General features: G+C 39.4%; 1 protein-coding gene across 4 annotated transcripts in view; it reads right to left on the bottom strand.

The window, feature by feature from the left end:
* The window catches only part of Meis1 (Meis homeobox 1), a 138,560-nt gene that overhangs the window by 15,175 nt on the left and 103,074 nt on the right, over positions 1-20,311 (bottom strand). For all 4 annotated transcript variants that reach the window (XM_029563922.1, XM_008833824.2, XM_008833825.2 and 1 more), the window contains exon 9: positions 8,735-8,811. In XM_029563922.1, coding sequence (XP_029419782.1) covers positions 8,735-8,811 — 77 coding nt within the window. The remainder of the gene's footprint in view (positions 1-8,734; positions 8,812-20,311) is intronic.

Genomic DNA, 20,311 nt, shown 5'->3' with positions numbered 1-20,311 from the left:
GCCTGGTCTACACAACAAGTTCTGGGCCAGCTGGGGCTACAGGGAGACCCTGCCTCAAACAACAACAAAACAAAAGGCAGGTAATGAGAGGAAGGAGGAGGAGCTAGCCTAAGAGCCTTCTAGTAGCACATCAAGTGTGCAGCCCCATTTCTCAAATGATGCATAAATTCCACCAAGAATCTGTACTTTGTGGTTCCATAAGAAAGGGTTTCTAAAATTCTAATCCTTGTCCCCTTTTGTACACTTTAAAATCATATTTGCATTTTCAAAAGAAATAGCATGACTGAAAACAGTTCTCAGTACGCTAGGTTTTTGGGTTTTGCTTTTACCACTACATTCACAGAGAATGATTCACATATGTCCCTCCTGGTCCCCCACTTATCCCAGCCCTAAGGCAAATCCAGCCACAACCTAGTCTACTATTCTTTCTGTGAACATGCCTACTAGGTGACCCACTGCTGTGGCTGAGATCTCACAGTTCTGGGATATATACAGTTCTTTCCATAAGCTTTTTCAACATCCCATACCACGCCCCACCCCTTCCAAGCATATATGAACTCTGATCCAAACTAAGAATCAAATAGTATCAACACAGCAGATGTTCTTGTAATACAGGCCAACCAAACCCTTCAGTTAGATGGCAGCCCTCAAAACTACTGCTTTTCTTGATTTGGCATCCTCAAGAAAAGTAGTAAAAATTTCAAAATATGTTATTTCATCAAGATGCATTTAACTTCCATCTGTTCTTTTAAAAAAAAATATGGCTTTATCAGTATTAAACCAGATCTCGCCAATGACAGGAAATTCATTTTTGACCTAAGTTACATTTAGGACCCAAGACCTATAATCACCATGAGCCTGAGAGGTTTAATGTGTTTGAGGAAGGAAATAGTTTCTGCTCTCTTCGATGATAGGATCTGATCTTGAGAGGCACTGGGTAGTTAGGAAAGTCAAAATGAAAAGAAAGCTTTTAAGGCTATCAAAACAGATTAAACCATTCTGTTGTTTATTTGTTATTGTTAAGGCGTGAATGGCATGATAGGGCTATTTCTCATATTCATGAGCTAACCTAAAGGCTCTGTAAAAATGAAAGTAAAGCAAAGGAAAATTATCAGTGATCATGGTGGCACTAAACAGAAAACTCCGTATTTGTCAAAGTTACAGACGTGCATTCCATGTGGTTTTCTTTTTTAATGTTGTTTTGTTCTCCTTAAAAATTAAAAATTCAATTGAAGATAGTCCTAAGAATCTACACAAAGAGTCAAGTATCCCAGACAGGACCAGTATCCCCCACAGGACCAGTATCCGACATAGGACCACACAGACCAGGCCCCAACATTTGCCATCCTTCTTCTGAGCCCCTGGCTCCCATCCATTTTTGAGAAACTTGCTTTAGTCAACAGTAGCCCCATTTTTCAATATTCAAGCTGACTTTTTAACTACTCAAATATGCTATTTGTTTTCTGTGGGAACAGCCCGACAGTAATGTAAGTGAGGGAGAGAGGGTCTTGGCCAGCTCAGGGCCTCAGTGCTTAATGGTTAATCACCCAACACCAGCCTCAGCAACTGTTGACACAAAATAGGTGGAGATCAGGTCTGTGCAGGCAGAAAATTCCAGAAAGGCAAATTATATGTAAACACACACAAGGCAGATTTAACAAGAATAGGCCTAAGACGGACTTGTTAGGGAACCACTGATGTGTGAAGCTGCAGTCGCCCTCGTGGCTCAGTTTCCCCTTGCAGAGTTCCTTTGAGAAGATCAAGAGTGCCACTGAAAACCTCAGATACGTTTACAGAAGGCAGCTGAGACATCTGTCCCCTTGATTCACATAGTGTGGGTTTCAATCTGCTCCTACGTGCAGTATTTATGTAATGGAACACGGCTCTTCCAGGTCTACCTGGAGAAGAGCCAAACAAGAGAGAAGGAAAGAAAAACAGCATACACACACACAACCACAATTCAAAAAGTCATTTCTCCTGACCTATAAAACTCATGCAAAGAAGCAAATGGATAGTGCTTAAACAATCTTTTAATCTCTAACTGACACCTGACAACCCATTACTTATAGATTATTAATGCACCCACTAAAAAGTTTGTCATGTACAAAATTGCTAGAGAAAAAGATTGAATGCCTGAGGAGAAAACAGATTTTGCTGTACAATAACTTCAGAAATTTCGAGCCTATTATCTGTCATGCCCTTCACAGACTCATAACACACTGCTAAAAACAACTGATTTATCTTTATTATGAACCCTAAAATGACAGTGCTCATGTTTTTCATGTCTTCTGATAGTGTTTAATTTCATCTAGTTTTTATTTTACAGTGTTTGATTTGCTTATTCAAGATGAGAAAAAGCAGCAACTTTTTAATAAATTTTCCTGTTTGTCTCTTTATCAAAGTGCTTTTCTTCCTCACATTCTGGGAGTTGAGCTAGAATTAGATTCATTTCAGAATGTTCACTTTGGTGTTTCTTGATGCACTTCACACTGTCTAGAATATTAGGGCTGTCAGGGGCTAGAGCTCTGACTAATTCGTCTTAAAGTACAGGAAGCTGATGTCTGTGGAGATAAAGCGATGCAGGCGAGGACACACACCTCATTGGTCAGGACTGATTAAATGTTTTGATTCAGGGTCAGTTCTTTGATATCCCCTCCCCTTACTCCCTGACTTGCCGTAAGTCAATACCATGCTGTCTTGAGGCCCTTTGTCATCTGTGGTGCCAAGCTCTCCCACCTTGGCCTCATGCCTATTGGTGCCTCACCTCCATCTTCTCCAGGTCTTGTTCCTTACTGGTGCATGACACTCACCGAAGAGCCCTTCTATTTCTCTGACCCAAGGAATGAAAATAGCAAATCCGCCTTAATTAGGGCTTGTGGCCAGTAGTGCTGACCTCTGCACTATGGGGGAAGACATCTCCAAGCCAGTGGTTTCGCTACTTTGAAAGGAATCACAGATATTTGGAAACGTGTTTGCGATGAATCTGCCTTCCAACTTAGCCATGAGCCTCACTGGAAGTCCGAGGCTATGAGGTCCCGAAACACTTCCTGGGCTTGACCGGGAGGTTTGAGTATGGTGACGCAGTGCTAACGCTGGGGTTGCGCACTCACTCTTGCTGAGAAGCTGCAGGTGGAAGCTGAGTTTTGACTTTCAAGTCTACAATACCACAGCTCAGACTTTCCTGCTTCTCTTCCCTAGATTCCAGGTCTAGGTGGGGTGGGAGCTTCCATCCACCACACTGAGCCGCTGCCGAGCCCTTCAAGGAGTTTCCATCTTCACCAGGGAAGGACAGGATTTTACATGGTGGGGAAAAGCTCTGAGAATGCTTATAGTGTGAAGCTCCCACAAAGTATACTGAATAGTCTGCGAGGTCATTTCACAGAGGATTGTTTGCTGGGAATTTTTTTAATCTGCAGACAAAAGCAGTATCTCTGTTGAACTCCTGAAACTCTCTGACATGACAATACCTGAAGGTTTCTGAATCCACAGCTCTTTGCCCCAAGAGATATTTGCTCAGGTCTCTTAATAATACCCTGCCTGTCTGGCATCTCGCCAGCCCTGTCTCAGGCAATATGCAAGCTAAACATTTTCTTGACTGATTTCAATATTTTCTTATGAGCAACTAGACAGTATTTTATCTAGTGATTGCTATAATCTAAACCCAGAGTAAGAGCCTGTGAAGGTAATATTATTAGAGTTGGCACCCAAGGTGAAGAGCGCAGCAATTAACTGAGGCTTAAAGAACAACACCATATTCTGAATGTTCTTGGGAGTTACTCTATGTTTCTCCTTTACAAAAAAATACTGCACCTGTTACTCCATTGGCCAATTAGGAAGTCTACTTTAAATATAGGTTACACTGAAATTCTAAAGGGAAAAAATTAAACCATCTGGGTAATAAAAATCATGTTTTGTGTGTCTGTGAAGTTGTTCCATCCTCAGGTGATCTCAGCCACAGCACATCCCTGCACAGGCACCGCCATGCTGTGTTGGACAGCAACAAGCAGCCCAGGCTTCTTGGGCTGTGCACTGCTATGTTTTTTTTGTTTTTGTTTCTGTTTGTTTTGTTTTTACATATGTTTCCCTTGCTTTTGTGTCATGTCTCTGCTTAGCTTTATTGACAAAACAATCTGTGCCTAATGCTTAAACAACATCTGTAAAGTGTATTATTAAATTACGTCACAAGGAAAAAGCAGAACAGTTCTATGAAACCCAATGACCCCTATTGATTTCCAGATCACAGAAGCTGAAAGGATAATTTGTGAATGTTTTAACATTTACATCTAAGCAAGTACCTGTATTTATAGAATCTTTGATTACTTATAAAAGTATTTGCAACATTACTATTATAATTCAGAAATAAACTTGACCTTTAACTGTTGAATCTATTACAATAAAGATTAGATTTTCTAAAAATACGTTTACATTTTTACCTGCCTGAGGCAACATCTCTAGCTTTTCCCCCTATGAGAAGTGAGGCCTGAATACTTAGCAGCTTTGATGAAGCTTATGATGAAGCCATAGATGAAGGACCTGGAAGGTACTGGTATGTATCTAAACTGAGAACTCCTGAGTACAAGAGCACTGATGTCTGATGTTGCACCAGATGCTACAATGCTGCCTAGAATCTCATATACAGTTCATACTGAGGGGCTTTCCTGTCTGTACACCTGCCATATTTCACATATACTATACATTTTTCACCCAAAACCTATGTCATCTTCTTAAAGCATACAGGGATAATTATTTGATATCAGGCCTTACAGGAAACGTATGTGGCTGGAAAGTAGTAAAGAAAGAAACTATCAAATTTATCTCATGCACCTTAGGCTAGAACTCTGCTGAAACAGGCTATGCCTGATATTTCTAGAAAGTACAAAACCATCATAAGCCATCATTTTTCATCACAGGAAAATCCCAGGTCAGCAACATTGGTGTGAAAATATGCAAGTGAGTTTTTATTTGAGCATTCCATACTAGCATTTTCAATATAAAAGCTGATCTTTCCAGGAGAAGAAAGAACCAAGTATTGACTTTGTTTTTGAGTGTATGTATGTGTTTTCTTTAGAGTTCTGCCTAAGATGGGAGGGAGTGGGGTAGATTTGATCAAAACATACTGTGTACATGTATGAAATTCTCAAACAACAAAAAACATATTTGAAAAAATTTGAATACTAAAAATTTTCAAACAGTTCTGCCTGCATCTTAAAGCCCTAAAGAACCATCTAATGCCAACATTAATAACATTTCTACTTCAAAATATTAATATTGTTGACTAATGTTGTTCTCATCACAATGTATCAGAAATATTTGTCACAACAATGAGAAAACTAAAGACAGAAAGTCTCAAAATATTAATTTAACCACTTTCAATAAAATCATAATTGGGCAAGAAGGAAGAATCCATAAACTTACGGTGCATGTGGTATTCCAAAATGACTGAGCATTAAGCCTCAACCTAACACATTATACGAGGTAGAACTGCCCAGGAAATCAATCATAGAAGCTGACATTTTAAAATATGCAATTGTCTTATATAAATTGAATAATTTATGCTAAATTATTTTTATCTGGACTATTAGAATATTTGCCTCAGAGCTCAAAAAAAAAAAAATGTGTTGGCACAGACTGAGTCTACAGTGTTTCATTCAATAAATTTCCCATCTTGTCCCAGAGCTCCAATGTCATCCATTTTGAGATTCTTCCTCTCTACTTTCATTCTCAACTAGTAGACTTACTATGAATCAGTTTTTACTGAGTTTTCTCTTAATCAATCTGTCTTACTATTTCGCAATGAAATTTTCTGTTTTACTCATTTTCCATATATTTTAGCCTTGGTCAGCTAAGACATGCAGTATATCTCTATGTCAATGAAAAGATGTGAAGTGAGTTCCATGAGGGACAGCCAGAAGGACCGTCACAGAGGCCCCAGCACCTCGTCTTGTTTTTCAGTTGAGAGCTCAGTAAAGCTGTACCAGCCAGGGCGACTTTGACAAGCTAACTACTAGACATGAGTTTATACTTTTCATTTGCATAGTGCACACTTCAGTATATGATGTTGCTGCCAATAATTATGACTGATCTACACCCAATCTGCCCTTCAGCATTTTATGAAACCTCTTCAACAATGACTCACAGCTCATACAAAATTTTACATGTGTGTTAACAAGTTTTAAGAAATCCAAGAAGAAAGAAAGAATTTTTTTAAGTTGTAACTAAATGAAGTGAGGAGGAAATCCTAAAGCATTAATGATGATTTTTTAAAATTTCTATTTCTAGAAGGAAAGAACATCACAGGCTAGCATTCTATATAATAAAAGCATTTATTTATAAGCTCCCAAGAAAGCTTCCTGTTTATTTTTATCATAGTAAAGTAAAAAAGGAAACCACTCAAAAGTTACTGTTTTTTTAGCCTTCAAACAGGCCATGTGTAAGATTGTTAGATTCTGTGACATCTTTAGTTTTGAAAAGGTGTTATTTGAATATTTCATTCTTTGCAAAATATTTAAAACCCAAAGTCTAAAGAAATACATATGCTATATAAGTATATTCTAAATGTTATAACGTTAAGACCAGCTTCTTAATTAAGAAGGTTTGGATAAATTCTAAAGTTTGAATCAGACATGAATGGCATGACTCCTCAGAGGTAAGAGAAGAGATCGATGTCATACATCATAGGGTACTTTAAAGACATTCTCTACAGCAAAGTTGCTAAGGGTCAAAGTAACAGACTAATACAAAGCAACTAGGTGCAGGGAAGAACCCAGTTCTTCTATCCCCAGAAAGTGCAAGGAGGAGAAGGTAGCACACAGTATCTGAGGCACAGAACTGTGCTTCCATCCCAATTCATAACAAGCACAAGTGATTGTGAAGTTGCCATCAGCATGAAGCCGAGATTATTCTATAGCTTTCTAGTTTTAAGTTCTCCTTTTCTCCTTTCTAATCATAAAAAATGAAGAAGTCAGCTGACTGAGACCTGCAGCTGTCCAGTAGAGCTTGTGGAGGGAATCAATCCAGGGAAGTGACAGCATATTCCTGGAGCTATACTGTGTGCACAGGAAACATCCCATCAAATGCTACAGCAGCAGCTTGTGTTGGAATTACTCTGGTAACTATGTGTATGAATAGAGTTTGCTAGCAACATCAAGGAGGAAGAGCGAGGACACGTCTGATAGCCAGGCAACTCTTCGGCCTTCCTTAATTCCAGCACTCTGCCATTCTTCTGCATTCAAACAAGAGTGTTTCCCAAGGAAACACGACATTTCAACAGCTTCCGTTGAAGTAAGACTGCCTCGCCATCAGTTGAATTTAAAAACATGATTGTAGGTGCACGCAGAAAACTGACAGTCTCCCTTAGATTTCTTCCCAAACCTTTGAAAGACCAAGTTCAAATACAAGTCATTATAATACAATAGCAGGTAAAGATAGGAAACAAGCCTCAAGAGCAGCAGAACTGGTGGTAACACACACAGACGTAGCACACCTTTGGTGAGCACCCTGTCCACTAACTAAAAAGGCTGTACAAATTGATCTCTGAAGGCTGTGGTAAGGTCATAGAAATTGATAACCCTTACAAGCAATGCTTATGTGAGTCTGCCTGTGTCTTGCAGATAGTGCACTTTGTAAATTAATCCTCCGAAGGCAAATATATTGTAAGTAGCTTGTTATCTCTAAAATACTAAGTTGAAGAATACATGGGATTATATTGACAGAAATTACATTTTCTGTAATGGGTTTAATATATCTGAAATCTCTCCCAAAGGCTCCAAGCTCTCTAACAGTGAAGGGTCTGTTAATGAAGGTTCAATGGACATCAAGAACAGATTTAGCCACAAAATGGATTAGGCTATGTAATCAGAGATTCTATAATATTAATCTTTGACACTTATTGAAAAGATCGAAATGCTTGTGTCTACAAATTGCCTTTCCCCATCCACGTTTTGGGCTTTTCTGGATTTTACTTCAGAGACAATAAGATTTATCCATCATAAACACTGATCTGAAAATATTAGGACAATTAATATGATATCCTTAGTTGTAGAGGGTATTGGGTTTCACTGTCCTTCAACAGGACCTGGGTGACTATTGTGCCCTGGCTTCTAGCACAATCTGAAAGGACAATGAATCATATTCTCTCAAAGCTCACTACCATGCTGCTCTACATTAAGTTGGAAGACGGTCGGCTGGTGTTCGGTCCGTAACCTCGGCTTTACCCCAAAGCAGGAATTTACACGTCCATGGAAATAGCACTGCACGATTCTCAGAAACATCAGGTTTTAAAGAGCTTCAAAGTAGAAACATAAGTAATTTTCCCTCTCAGTAGTCGAGAGAACAGGGGTTGGCATCCTTGAATGCATAGCCCTAACAAAATCTAACTGAATTAGTTTTACAATGAATTTAAAACTGATATGGGATGGTGGATTTTCTTTTTTCATAGGAAGTAGGATGATATCAACTTTATCAATGATCCTGAAGAGAAAACCTCAAAGAAAGTGGTAAGATTTCAGCCATAGTGGGTGTGAATCAAATACACTCATCCTGTACATAAAACCTGTAATTCACAAAGGAGGTGGAAGGCAATTTCACATATTAGAAGGCATTTTTCCACATCGGTCCACATCTGTTTTCCCCTTTGGGTCAACAGGCCGCCAGGGCAAAGGGCGTGGTGTCTCCATGCAGTACACCAGCTGCCCAGTGGGGATGGACTGCAGGGAAACACAAGCCAGTAACTCACCAGTTGTTCACCTGAAGGATAGTGAGTCCCGTGTCCTGTGCCAACTGCTTTTTTTGCTCTTCAGAAGGGTAAGGGTGCTGAAAGAGATCAAAAAAGATATGTGTATGGCAGGCAATGTTTAGACCATTTTGTCAATAACCTAAGTATCTAGTGAAATCTATAATTAAAGGTAAAGATGCTGAGGTGTCACTCTTATTAATGGAACACTACATCATCTAATTAATGACAGTAAAGACAACCCAATTACAAAGATTAGTGAAGTGTATAAGTAGCTACTTAGGATACTTGCAGAACCTTGATACTGAGTTTCTCCTTTGACACGTTTACTTGTTGCAAGCCTAGAAAGTTTAGTATGATCTGTGCCATATTTTATAGGATTGAAATAAGGGCAAGCTATTTTTGGCCATCTAAAAGAAAGTCATATGGTTTAATACCTTCTCGGCTGAGGTTCCCAGTATTTAATATTCTCCCTCCATAATACCATCAAAATATTAATATTAAAGTAGGTCTATGTGTTGTTTAAGTCACATTATTTTAGCTTTTGGCAAAGTTCAACCAAAACTGGTGTGATAATTCATCTTCCAGCCAATTTGAATAGCTTTAGGCTGATTCATGGAACACCTTGGGGTGAGTCTATGAGGGTGTTTCCAGAGAAAACTAGCTGAGGGAAACCCAGCCCGAACATGGACCACACCATTTTGTGGCTAGAGGCCTGTACGGATTAAAAGAGGGAAAGGTGACAGCCAGCTCAGCACCGGCACTCAGCACCCCTGATTCAGGTCCCTGGAGACCTGAGAAAGTGAGGAGAGCTGGCTGTGTGCTACAGCCTTCCCCACTGTTCTTCCTCTCCATGACAGACTGTCGCCCCTCAAACCATTTAAGTCAAAATAATTCCTTTCTCCTTTAAGATCAAGCCCAGCTCTGTTCCTCACGAGGAAGAGAATTTAAAGTATTGAATGTATTATTAGATAATAAGATGAATTTGAGATTCTACTGAAATTTGCTTTTTGCAGAAACTTTTTCTATTCAATAATCATCTAAGTTGAACTACGTGTTTCTGAAGTCTGGGGAACCTGCTGAGGCTATGGTTTCCACATATGGAAAAATTGGCTGGCTTAAAATATTGCTTCCTTATAAAGTCTCCCCATATAAAGTTGTTCTGAGAGTAAACCCTCTAGTCTGTATTCCCATTGTGAATGGGAAAGGATACCCCAAAGACTCAATTTAACTATCTGTGCCATTGAAACTAAATTCTGGTTTATCAAATGCTAATTAACATAGCTTTTAATCTCATTAATAATTTCTGGTTAGATGCTTAAAATATTGTCAATGGCCACATCAGTGCTCTTCCATGTATCTTTAAATGTGTTTTAGATCTACGCACACGGGTTTGTTTGTGGAGAGCAGAGATATAGTAATTTTCCCCATAAGCATTGCCTTTGATTGCCACTTAATCAATAAATATGCAATTAGAATAAGGTTTTGCTTTCATGGCATATAGGGCATTTCTTCAGAGACCTGCAAGTGTATCACAGACAGGATGGTAATTAATCCCCATTAGGTCCTTCTGAGAGACATAAATGGAATCTTCTATCCCTCTTGCTTTGCTGGTGAGGAAACTAGCCAAGGGAAGGGATGGCCGGCAGTAGACGAGGCTCAGTGATAACTCCTTCTCTTCCAGCATCTAAATCTTCAAAAGCCTCTAGGCTGCTTACCATATCCTGCAGGGCCAGCCACCATCCAGCCCCACCCTCTTCCAGATTCATTGCCTTCTCACGGAGTCCTTCCATTTCCTCCAGCTATGCTCTTCCAATATACCAGGTTTCCTCCCATCATGCAAACTCTTGCTCAATGTCACTTCCAGGGATGGCTCAATGTCAGGTTTTACACACACACAAACACACCACACATACACACACACACACACACACACACACACACACACACACCTTTATCACGCATCAATTTTTCATATTTCCCCATAGCATGCATCAGTCTAGTCTCTGATACACTTGTTTTGGCCTCTCTTCTCACTCACCCACCCACACTAAGTTCTCTGCTTCCTCATTCACCATCCTCAAAGTTCAGATGGAAAATCGACAAATATTTTTAAAACAAAGAGAATAACTATAGGTTACTAAGATATCTTACACAGATATTAGCTACTCAACTTTAACACCAATATGGATAATAAAGTGTTTTTCAAAGCCAACAGAAAGTGTAAGAAATCCACTTAAGATCCATGACAATGTTTTCTTTGCTTCATTCCTAAAAGTGATACTGACTCATGAAAGTGTACAAACTTCATAATGACCAAAGACCCCCTCAATGTAAGACCAGGCACTGTGGCCAAAACTTTCATTCTTCAGTACCGAAATAAGTGATACCCAATATCCTTGGTCTAAAACATAATTCCCATTTTATAAAAGCATGCCATACAATTCATATCAAGGTGAATCTCTTTTTCTATGAATGGAGCACTAAATTATTTTATATATAGTTCTATCTATACTAGTTGAAGAATTGTTTTTTTAACATAAATGACTCTATTAGAGCATATAAACTATGCTGCCACTTGTTAATTATAAGAGTTTGAACAACTTTTATACTCTCAATGTTGTTACTCTGAGTCCTAAGAGCCACTGAAGTTAAAGGTTTCTCACACTGGAAGTGCTTACAGTCTTTCTAACAAGAATTATCAGCTGCATTTTGAAATATGCAAGGTTTTAATTAAAGACATTTAAATTACACGTGTGTGTGTGTGTGTGTGTGTGTGTGTGTGTGTGTGTGTGTGTATGGGTATGTGCACATAAGTGCAGGTACCTGTGGTAGCCAGAGGTACCGAATCCTCTGGAGCTGGTGTTACAGGTGGTTGTAAGCTGCCCATCATGGGTGCTGAGAACCGAATTTAGGTCTTCTTCAAGAGCAGTATGTGCTGGTTCATCTCTACAGCCCCCAAATATACAAGCTTTTAAAAAAAGAAAGTAGGACCTTTACTTATGTGTGTGTTTGTGTGTGCATGTGTGTATGCATGTGGGCATGCATGTCGAAGTCAGACAATAACATTCAGGAGTTGGTTCTCTCCTTCCACATGTAGGTCCCAGAGATCAAACGGGTTGGCAGGCTTAATGGTAAGCACCTTACCCACTGAACCCTCTCACAAGTTTTATCACCCAGCTGTTGAACATACTTGCCATATAAAGTTGTACACATGCAATTTGTGGTCTGTAGCATTGTCTGTAACACCACCAGCCTACAGTTTTCTACATCCTAGGAAAATCCCTTCAACGATTTTCTTCAATAGAATTAACAGTATTTCTATCTTTCCTCCAGTGGAACTGGGTAGCAACATCTTTTGAAGTGTCTTGTTAGCTACCTTGATGTCATAACCAAATAAAGTTGGATAAATCCAGCTATAACTGGATAAAAATTAATATTTATGCCATTTATCTTTAAATACTTTGGAAATTGAGAGTTGTCACAGTAATTTATTTGTCCTGTGTTTTTCAAGAGTATTTTTGCATGCTTGTTTGTGACCAAGTTTTACATACATTCTTATAAGACAAATGGAATTCACATTTTATTTATGCAAATGGTGTCAGAAAAATTCTCCTTGGATCATTAAAATTACCTGAATCATTACAGCTTCAAAGAGTGTAACATAGTCCTCAAAATTCCAGTGCAAATTTCAGTTGTTTCTTCACATCATGTAGCTTCTGATTTCATAATTTAAATAACACAAAATGAGAACGGTCTATTTTTTCTTTTCCTCTGTCACTTTTCATGTGATCTGATTTTAAGTAATTGGAACAAACTGTGTCTAATTTCATGCAGCATAATTGCTAGGCAGCCCCAAGCTACAGAGACCCAACACTTGTCTCCATTAAGCAATTTTCAGTTCTTTGGAATATATTTTTTATGTAAAAATGAATGAGCCTGGACAAAATTAAATGTCACAATAATGTGGAGTTATTAGCAATGGCTAAGGTATGCCAAGCAGTAGGTGCATCACAAATGCTCACAGTCTAAATGGAGTACCCTAGGGAGCAGCACCCAGGACCTTGTGCACACTACTACCAGCAAATCCCTTGTCTAGAGCAGAGCAGTCAAATGCTTTCCTTGTTTCTTATGGTTCTTGGCCTTGGTATCCCACAAACTCTGAATTCCCTTTTTTTTAAAAAACAAACAAACAAACAAACAAACAAACAAAAACACCATAATTGCCAATATCACAGAAAAGTTATGACTTCATCTATCTACTACCCATTCAGCCAAAACTTCTCAGTAAGGTCTATACATAAACCACTGTGTTTAAATATATCAAATCCTGTGAATCTTTACTACCTAGGCTATCTGTGGACAGTACGAGTTATCCCTTTGTAGACACAGAGAAATGGCCTGACAAAAAACCCTTATGCCACATGCAAAGCTGCTGTAAAGACATTCCCAGCCCCGCTGTGTTCTCCTACAGGGCGAATGAGGGCACTCAACAGGGAAAGGCCACCGTCATTTTGCAAGAGATCAAGAGCAAACCCTCAAAAGTGTCATTTTAGGGAGAAAATAGGAAATTCATTCCAAGCCATTGCAACTAGGGGCTTAAGCCACTTCTTTCCATTTTCCCAAACGCATCTGCTTTATTGTATCTAAAAGACAAGGACACTGGCTAAAGAAAGATCAGTGGGTTCTTGTGAGAGGGAGACTTATTGCACTGGCCTGATATACCAATCAACCTAATCACTTTGGGATATCAAAGTAAATTTGGCCACAGTCCAACAGACAGCAAGGGAGACCTGCCTCTGCCATGTACATTAGCCTTGTGCCATTATCTCTTAAAAGCTTAATTATTTGCAAACAATTGATCAAGATGGGAATTTGAGAAAGGATGTGCCAGGGCCACTGGGAGACCTGCAAGGCATTAAGAGAGCAAACGAAATTACCTCTGGATCTTACAATAAGAGTTAACGACTGAGGAGGGAGAGCTAGGCTGCGCAGTAGCTGCCAGGGTTCTGTCTGCAGTGTTTCCCATTTGATCTGCATTAACACCTCAGGAATGAACGAAAGCCATAAAACAGTGGTTATGTATGGGCACATCTCACCCTCCCTTCCAGCATTCGACCTGCACACATGCATCAGTCTAGTTTCACTGGGAAGAGAAGACATCTTGAGCTCACAGGGAAAATGGTAACTTATGGATAAGAACTCCAGTGACAGGGAAGAACTCTCTCTCAAAACTACACAATGACCATCAATATTTCCACAATCAGCAGCCCAACTTCCAAACTACTTGCTACTCGATGTATTTCTAGATCCACAGGATAATAACATCTAATAATGACTCAGTACTGAGCCTTATGGCTTCATCAAAGCATAAAATGATTCCTAGGGTATGTGTCCTGTGTAACTGAAATGAAGAATATCTTAACAATATTTCACCAACCACAAAGAAGAGAGGATGACAGAAAGAAAATGTCAACTCTATCTAAAAAAAAAAAAAAAAAAAAAAAAAACTATCTCAGCACAGTTCTACTTTTATTTACTGAGGTTGACATGGGAGAGCCTCCGATGCCAATGCTGGTTATCTGGTATTTATGAGTTTACAGTGCCTTGGAAGAGAATTTATTTATTTAAACAATAAAGCAGCCTTTTTTCAGATGAGCATCAATGGGAAAAGACAGAAACTCTAGAATCCACACAGATGGAAAATGTTCAGCCTTATATTGTCACGATGTCCTCCACCAAATGGGCTCCTTTCATCAAAATGTCCACCCTGGCTGCAAACGTGGATGCCAAGACAGTGATGAACTTTATCTTATCTGCCCTGGTAACCAAGTTTCAATAATGTCCCCTCCCTCACCGCCTTGCCCACTCTAACAGCGCATTGTAATGGCAGCAGAAAATTTGAAAATAATCCTGTACAGAGCCCTCTGGTGAGATAATGGAAGGCCACGCTGTCCCTTCTCAAGCCTCAGATTAGTAATTTCTTGTGACACAGAAGTGCCTCTATACTGAAACTGCAAAACAGCTATCACAAAGCAATAGAGGTAGAAGCAATTTTCAAGCAAAATGTTACATGCTATACTTTAAAAGGTATGGGAATGGGCACTAGAGGAGCTGATCTAACAGGAGGAATTATGGCAACTGTCCAATATAAGCCTTATCAAGGCAATGTTCTGTTGCTTGGCTGAATATGTTGGAAGAACAATTTCAGAACTTCTTTTATCCATTCTCCTCCAGCCCTCTGCCTCCTCCACAGCTAAGTTTAATGCATTAATATAAGTTGACCTTGAGCTAAACTCCGGTATGTGATGGAGAGATACTCCCTTTAAAGAAAAGGGGAAAACGACCATATGGCTTTTAACCATTACATCTTTGCATTTTTTAAAAAAGCTTTTGAATTTTCTATTTTTGTCACTAACATGGATCTAAATTAAAATAACCAGCTATATATCTGAGCCCTAAGAAGATAAGCAGAAATTTGGCAAGTACATATATTTCTATTTGTTTAACCTAATTTTCTGCCTATAAAAACTTCTCTCACTCCAAGTAAAATTGCAACCATTTCCCCCTTATGCGCTGACCATGAACAGCTTACACTGTGACAATTACATTGATCTAGGATACTTTTTTCCTTTAAAAAAATCCATAATGCTTCCCTATTGTCTCCCAGCTTTATGAATTAGTTTTACTGTTTCAGTGAATGCTTTTTGTCTTCTGACTGCACATTATCAAAGAGACACTTTGTGCCTTGCATTTACATTACAAAAGCAGTGCACAGAGCGGTGGGGGAGCACGGCCTGAATGCATAGTAGTGAGTCCTCCATCCTCACACAGGCCAAAATCAAAGGAAGGAAAGGAAGCCAGGGTGGTGCTGGCTAAGAAGCCAAAAATACTTGGAGCATCATTAGTGAAGTCATAAATTTTGACCTGTTTTCTTAATGCTCTGTCAACATCTCCAGTTTGCTCACTTGTCCAGACAAAACGAGCTGCTTACTACTGTTTAACGCTGGCACTTTCTGAAAGTTAGTGGAGTCACTGTGTAGACAGGCCCTCTCTGACATCTGATTGTACGCATGGCAGTGTTATAAGACGTTGCCAGAGGAGGTTATAGTAAGTAAGGAAGTCAGGTAAGAGTCTGTAAACTTGATCTTATCACTTGAAAATGACAGAAGTATGGAAGGGAAAGTAGGACACTGGGTTCAGTTCATCACAATCTTTAGTTCTTCTATTAATGAGACCATATTCATGATGTATAACCAAAAAAACACTTTCAGTGGCAACACTGAGGTCAATACTAAAATACCCTGCTGCTTTGCTTAACCAATCTTTTAATTTCCTCTAAATATAAATTAAAGGTAAGATAAAAATACTAAAAGAAGATATAGATTATAGGATTTCATAGTCTCTTGTACTTGTGGTTTTTTCCCCCCATGGTCATTATAGTATATAATAATAATGTTTTCCTATTCTTTAGTAGTTATGTTATAGAAATATTTTAAATGCACACAAAGAAGACAAAACATAAGGCTCTAAATTAGCGATTATTATATACCTTCCTAAAAGTATTAAAATTCACGAACGGTGCTAGCATTTATTTTGAGAGGTTAGGATTATTAATTAGTCCCTGAACATTGAGTCTCTCAGTAGACAACCATGGCTATAAAAAGAAACAGAAACAACTAGTTTTAACCAAACAAATGGGATAGGAGGAGCTTGGAGGTGGAGGGTAGAAGAGATACAGGCTTCACTTGCAGGAGTCCTTCTGAGTCACTTAACTAGCAATTCATTATCTTGTGCACTCCCTGTGACCTCCAGAGCAGGAGCTCTGTTGAGCACCTCTTCGGATAGGACCCAGGAAGCTTGGCTAGGACAGAGAAGGTGCCCTAGGCTATCAGTTGCTTAGTGCTAGTCCGGGTCTGTCCTGAGTGTCTCCCACTGGGTTACACTCCCATTATATTTCCTTCCCATTTCCCCATTCCCTTCTGTAAACAAAAAAAATCTAAGGGCGCATGAATAAGTTATGAGTTGTAGTGCACATTGAGAAGCGAGCTGCCATCCCCTTCCCACCACTCCCTCCCCAGTACCCACCACTTCTCTCTGGAAGCAAGTATTTGGGGAACGGTTAAAGAGTAAGATTTAGCTGACCAGGGCATTCCCCACATTTTCTCTTGAGCATCCAGCCAAAGACTTTATTAATAGCAGTACAGGACTATTAGCAAGAGAGGAAGACATAGTTATCACAACATGTATGAGGGTGGAGGATGACCCAGGTATGCTTCCAAATCTTTCGTATGTATATTTGCACAGGGAGGTAGAATGATTATACTCCTTTATAGATAAGGAAACAGGTGCAGAAAGAATAATCCTCTGACTTACATAGCTGGTATGGGGCTTAGATTTGAAACTTGGTGATAACACAAGTAGGGAAAATTTTCTTCCAAACTATTTTTCTTGTGTGTAATGAATGGGGCAACCCTACTCATCCCCAGTGAATTGGTCCCAAATATGTATGATGGTTGCTAGTCATTATACAAAGAAACTATTATTGTAATATGCATATATAGCTTTTATTTCTACAAATCAGTTCTGTTAACAGATGCAGAAGTCGATATTGCTCTAAGATAGAAAACTCAGTGGAAATTACCACGTCCATCATTGGATTGGTGCTTGTAGCACTGCTGAGCACACAGGAATGATAGGTTATATGTGTGAACACTCAGGAACGTAGAATCAAGTGCCCGCTCTTCTACCTAACCACATTCCAATATGCTTTAAATTGTCTGCTTTCAAATAAATTGATGTGTGTGTGTTTCCAATTACTTTCATTTTTTACATGATTCTTAATCAAATATGAGTTAAATCATTTCAATTCAGTAGAGTACTAATAAAAACACGTGAATGCTATTCCCATTCATGATGCAACCAATCTAGTTCTGTGCCCAATAAATATTTGTTATATGAATAAATGAGTGTTACTGAAGTTAGAGACACCCAAAATTCCTCAACTGGCAATTTTAAGTAGATTACTTGAGATGAATGTCAGGAAACCAGCTGCCTCACTGCAGTAATTATTCACCCTTCTTGTTCAGCTCCTATCACTTCCAAAGTGGTACAAGTTTTGCCCACTCTAACTGATGTTTCTATAGTTTTTGCTCTGTAGAGGTTCTGTTCTCTGTGTATTAGGTATTTATTAATTTAATCCCTATTGCGACTCCTTGAGGTAGATATTCTTACCCTGATCTCACAGAAGAAAAGAGGGCGAAGTTAGGATCTGACCCAGAGTCAGCTACATCGTTGCATAATTTCCCCACACACTCTAGGTTGTGTTGGATTTATTTGTTGCAAATGTTTTCTTACCACTCTCCACATCCAAAATGATGAAATTCAAGTTCTCAGTCTTATCAAAGTCCAGTGCAACAGAGGACAGAAGGAAAAATGGAGGATAATCTCAATACTAAGACTCTCCCAAGAATCGCACACACAAAACAATAGCATGACATGCTGACCCACTTGTCCAAAAAGAAAGTTCATGACTGATTTATAGAATAAACTCCACTAAAGTAAGACTTTTTTCCAAACTATCTTTACTGATCTCTGCTATTTCAGAGAGCATGCCAGCAAAAAGGGACTCATCATCACCAGCCTGAAGAACACTTTTCCACTTTAAAAATCAAAGTAAAAGGGTTTTGAAACCTTAAGAGAAAAGTCAAGAAGGATGACACTACACACCACCATGGAACAAGTCCTATCACTGCCTTTATAGATGATCTGTCCAGCATTAAATACTCAGGAAAAAAATCCTTATATACAAAACAAAGTATCTCTGTGTTAGGGGTATATCGGTACATTTGGCATCCAGGCTTCTTGAAAAAGACAGAGACAGGGAGAGAGAGGTGGAGAATCCGTGCTGCTCCCAACATGACTCAAGACCCCTGGAACTGACACTCACTCTCTAGACCTAATTTTCCCACTTAAATTACAGAGATGGTGTAGCCTCATCTCATCAGAGATCATTGTCCCCAGCAGACAGTTGTGTTTATGGGGGACTCTGGCTGCTCCACACCTGCTGATCAGGTCGCTGTGTGATCAAGGCTGCATACAAACAGCAGACTCGAGCTTGCTGGACTGCAACTGATGAGCCCAGGCTAATTCAGGGGTGATTATGTAGTTTACTGGACCACTAAACCTCTTTAAGCTTGTAATTACTGCCTATTTGAGTAAAGAACATTCAAAAGCAATTCACTGCATCATGCCGGCCCCAGCTGGAAGCAGGCTGCCAGCAGTCTGTGGGGACATTAAAATCTACAGGGACGTGGATCGAAGCCCAGCTAGCAGACACTCTGGAGCGGCACTCACAGCCAAGTGTGTGCACATTTCCTCTTACCTCCCCTGACCAAGCTTACCATTAAAGGTGCAAGGAAACCACAGTGTCATAAAGATGGCAGTAATGGGACGGGATGGTGCCAACCACAATTTAATGATTGCCCCCCCTTCGTAATGCTAACATTTGAAAAACCTTCACAATGAGAGGGAGAGAGAGAGAGAGAGAGAGAGACAGAGAGAGAGAGAGACAGAGAGAGAGAGAGACAGAGACAGAGACAGAGAGAGAGAGAGACAGAGAGAGGAGACAGGAGAGAGAGAGGGTGAGAGAGGAGAGGGAGAGAGAGGAGAGAGAGGGTGAGAGAGAGGAGAGAGGAGAGAGGGAGAGAGAGAAGAGAGAGGGGGAGAGAGAGAGGGAGAGAGAGAGACTTGAAATAGTAAATACTGTTTGTTTACAAAAAGTTCCACCTGAAAGATACCAACCTGGAAAAGAAATCTCCCTTCCCTTTACCCTGCAGAGCTGGAGTGTTTCCTTTAGACATTTCCACCCACTTGGCTGTTTATCACCTTCACTGGGAAGTTACTGTTGGGCAGGTGACTGACTTCCTAAAATCACATAATGAGGGTTTTTTTTTTTTTTGGTTGGTTGGTTGGGTTTTTTGTTGTTGTTGTTGTTGTTTTGCAGTTAATGAATTAAAATGCCTAAATAAAAGTGCTGGGGAAAATTTACAGAGAAAATATGAGCATTTATCAGTGTTCTTGTTTTCTTTTGCTGTCCCCTTAACAACTAGAGTTCTTTTGTGCAACAAAGGTAAAACATGCTTTGTACTGCTGTGGGTATAATAATAACTTGCCTCTAAGTAACAAAAAGACTGGAACTTAATGAGGGGAGATTAAGTTCATTTCTTTCTTAGATAACAGTTTCCTGTCTTTTAAAATGTAGACCTTGATGAATAAAATATTCAAGGAGGGAAAACTAAGCTTTTTATTTCAGTAAAATCTCTACTTTGGAATATTGATATTAAGACATTAAATGATGTTTATTCTTTAAAAGTCTGTAAATTTGTATTAAGTAAAGCCAAAAAATTCCTCACTGACTGCTACACCCCAACTCCACAGACCCAGGGGGCTTCCCAGTTCTCTAGACATCTCTGTCGTTAGTATTCACTAGACAGGTCTGCCTGAATTTTGATAAGCTGTGAGAGAGGAAAAGAAATGGTCAGCATTCTTTAATACCCGGGCACTGTCAACGCAACCCAA

The sequence above is a fragment of the Nannospalax galili genome, unplaced genomic scaffold (genome assembly GCF_000622305.1).
Source record: "Nannospalax galili isolate Female #2095 unplaced genomic scaffold, S.galili_v1.0 scaffold576, whole genome shotgun sequence".
Taxonomy (NCBI): domain Eukaryota; kingdom Metazoa; phylum Chordata; class Mammalia; order Rodentia; family Spalacidae; genus Nannospalax; species Nannospalax galili.
Note: the sequence above shows the minus strand (reverse complement) of the source record. Positions and strands in the feature narration are given on the sequence as shown.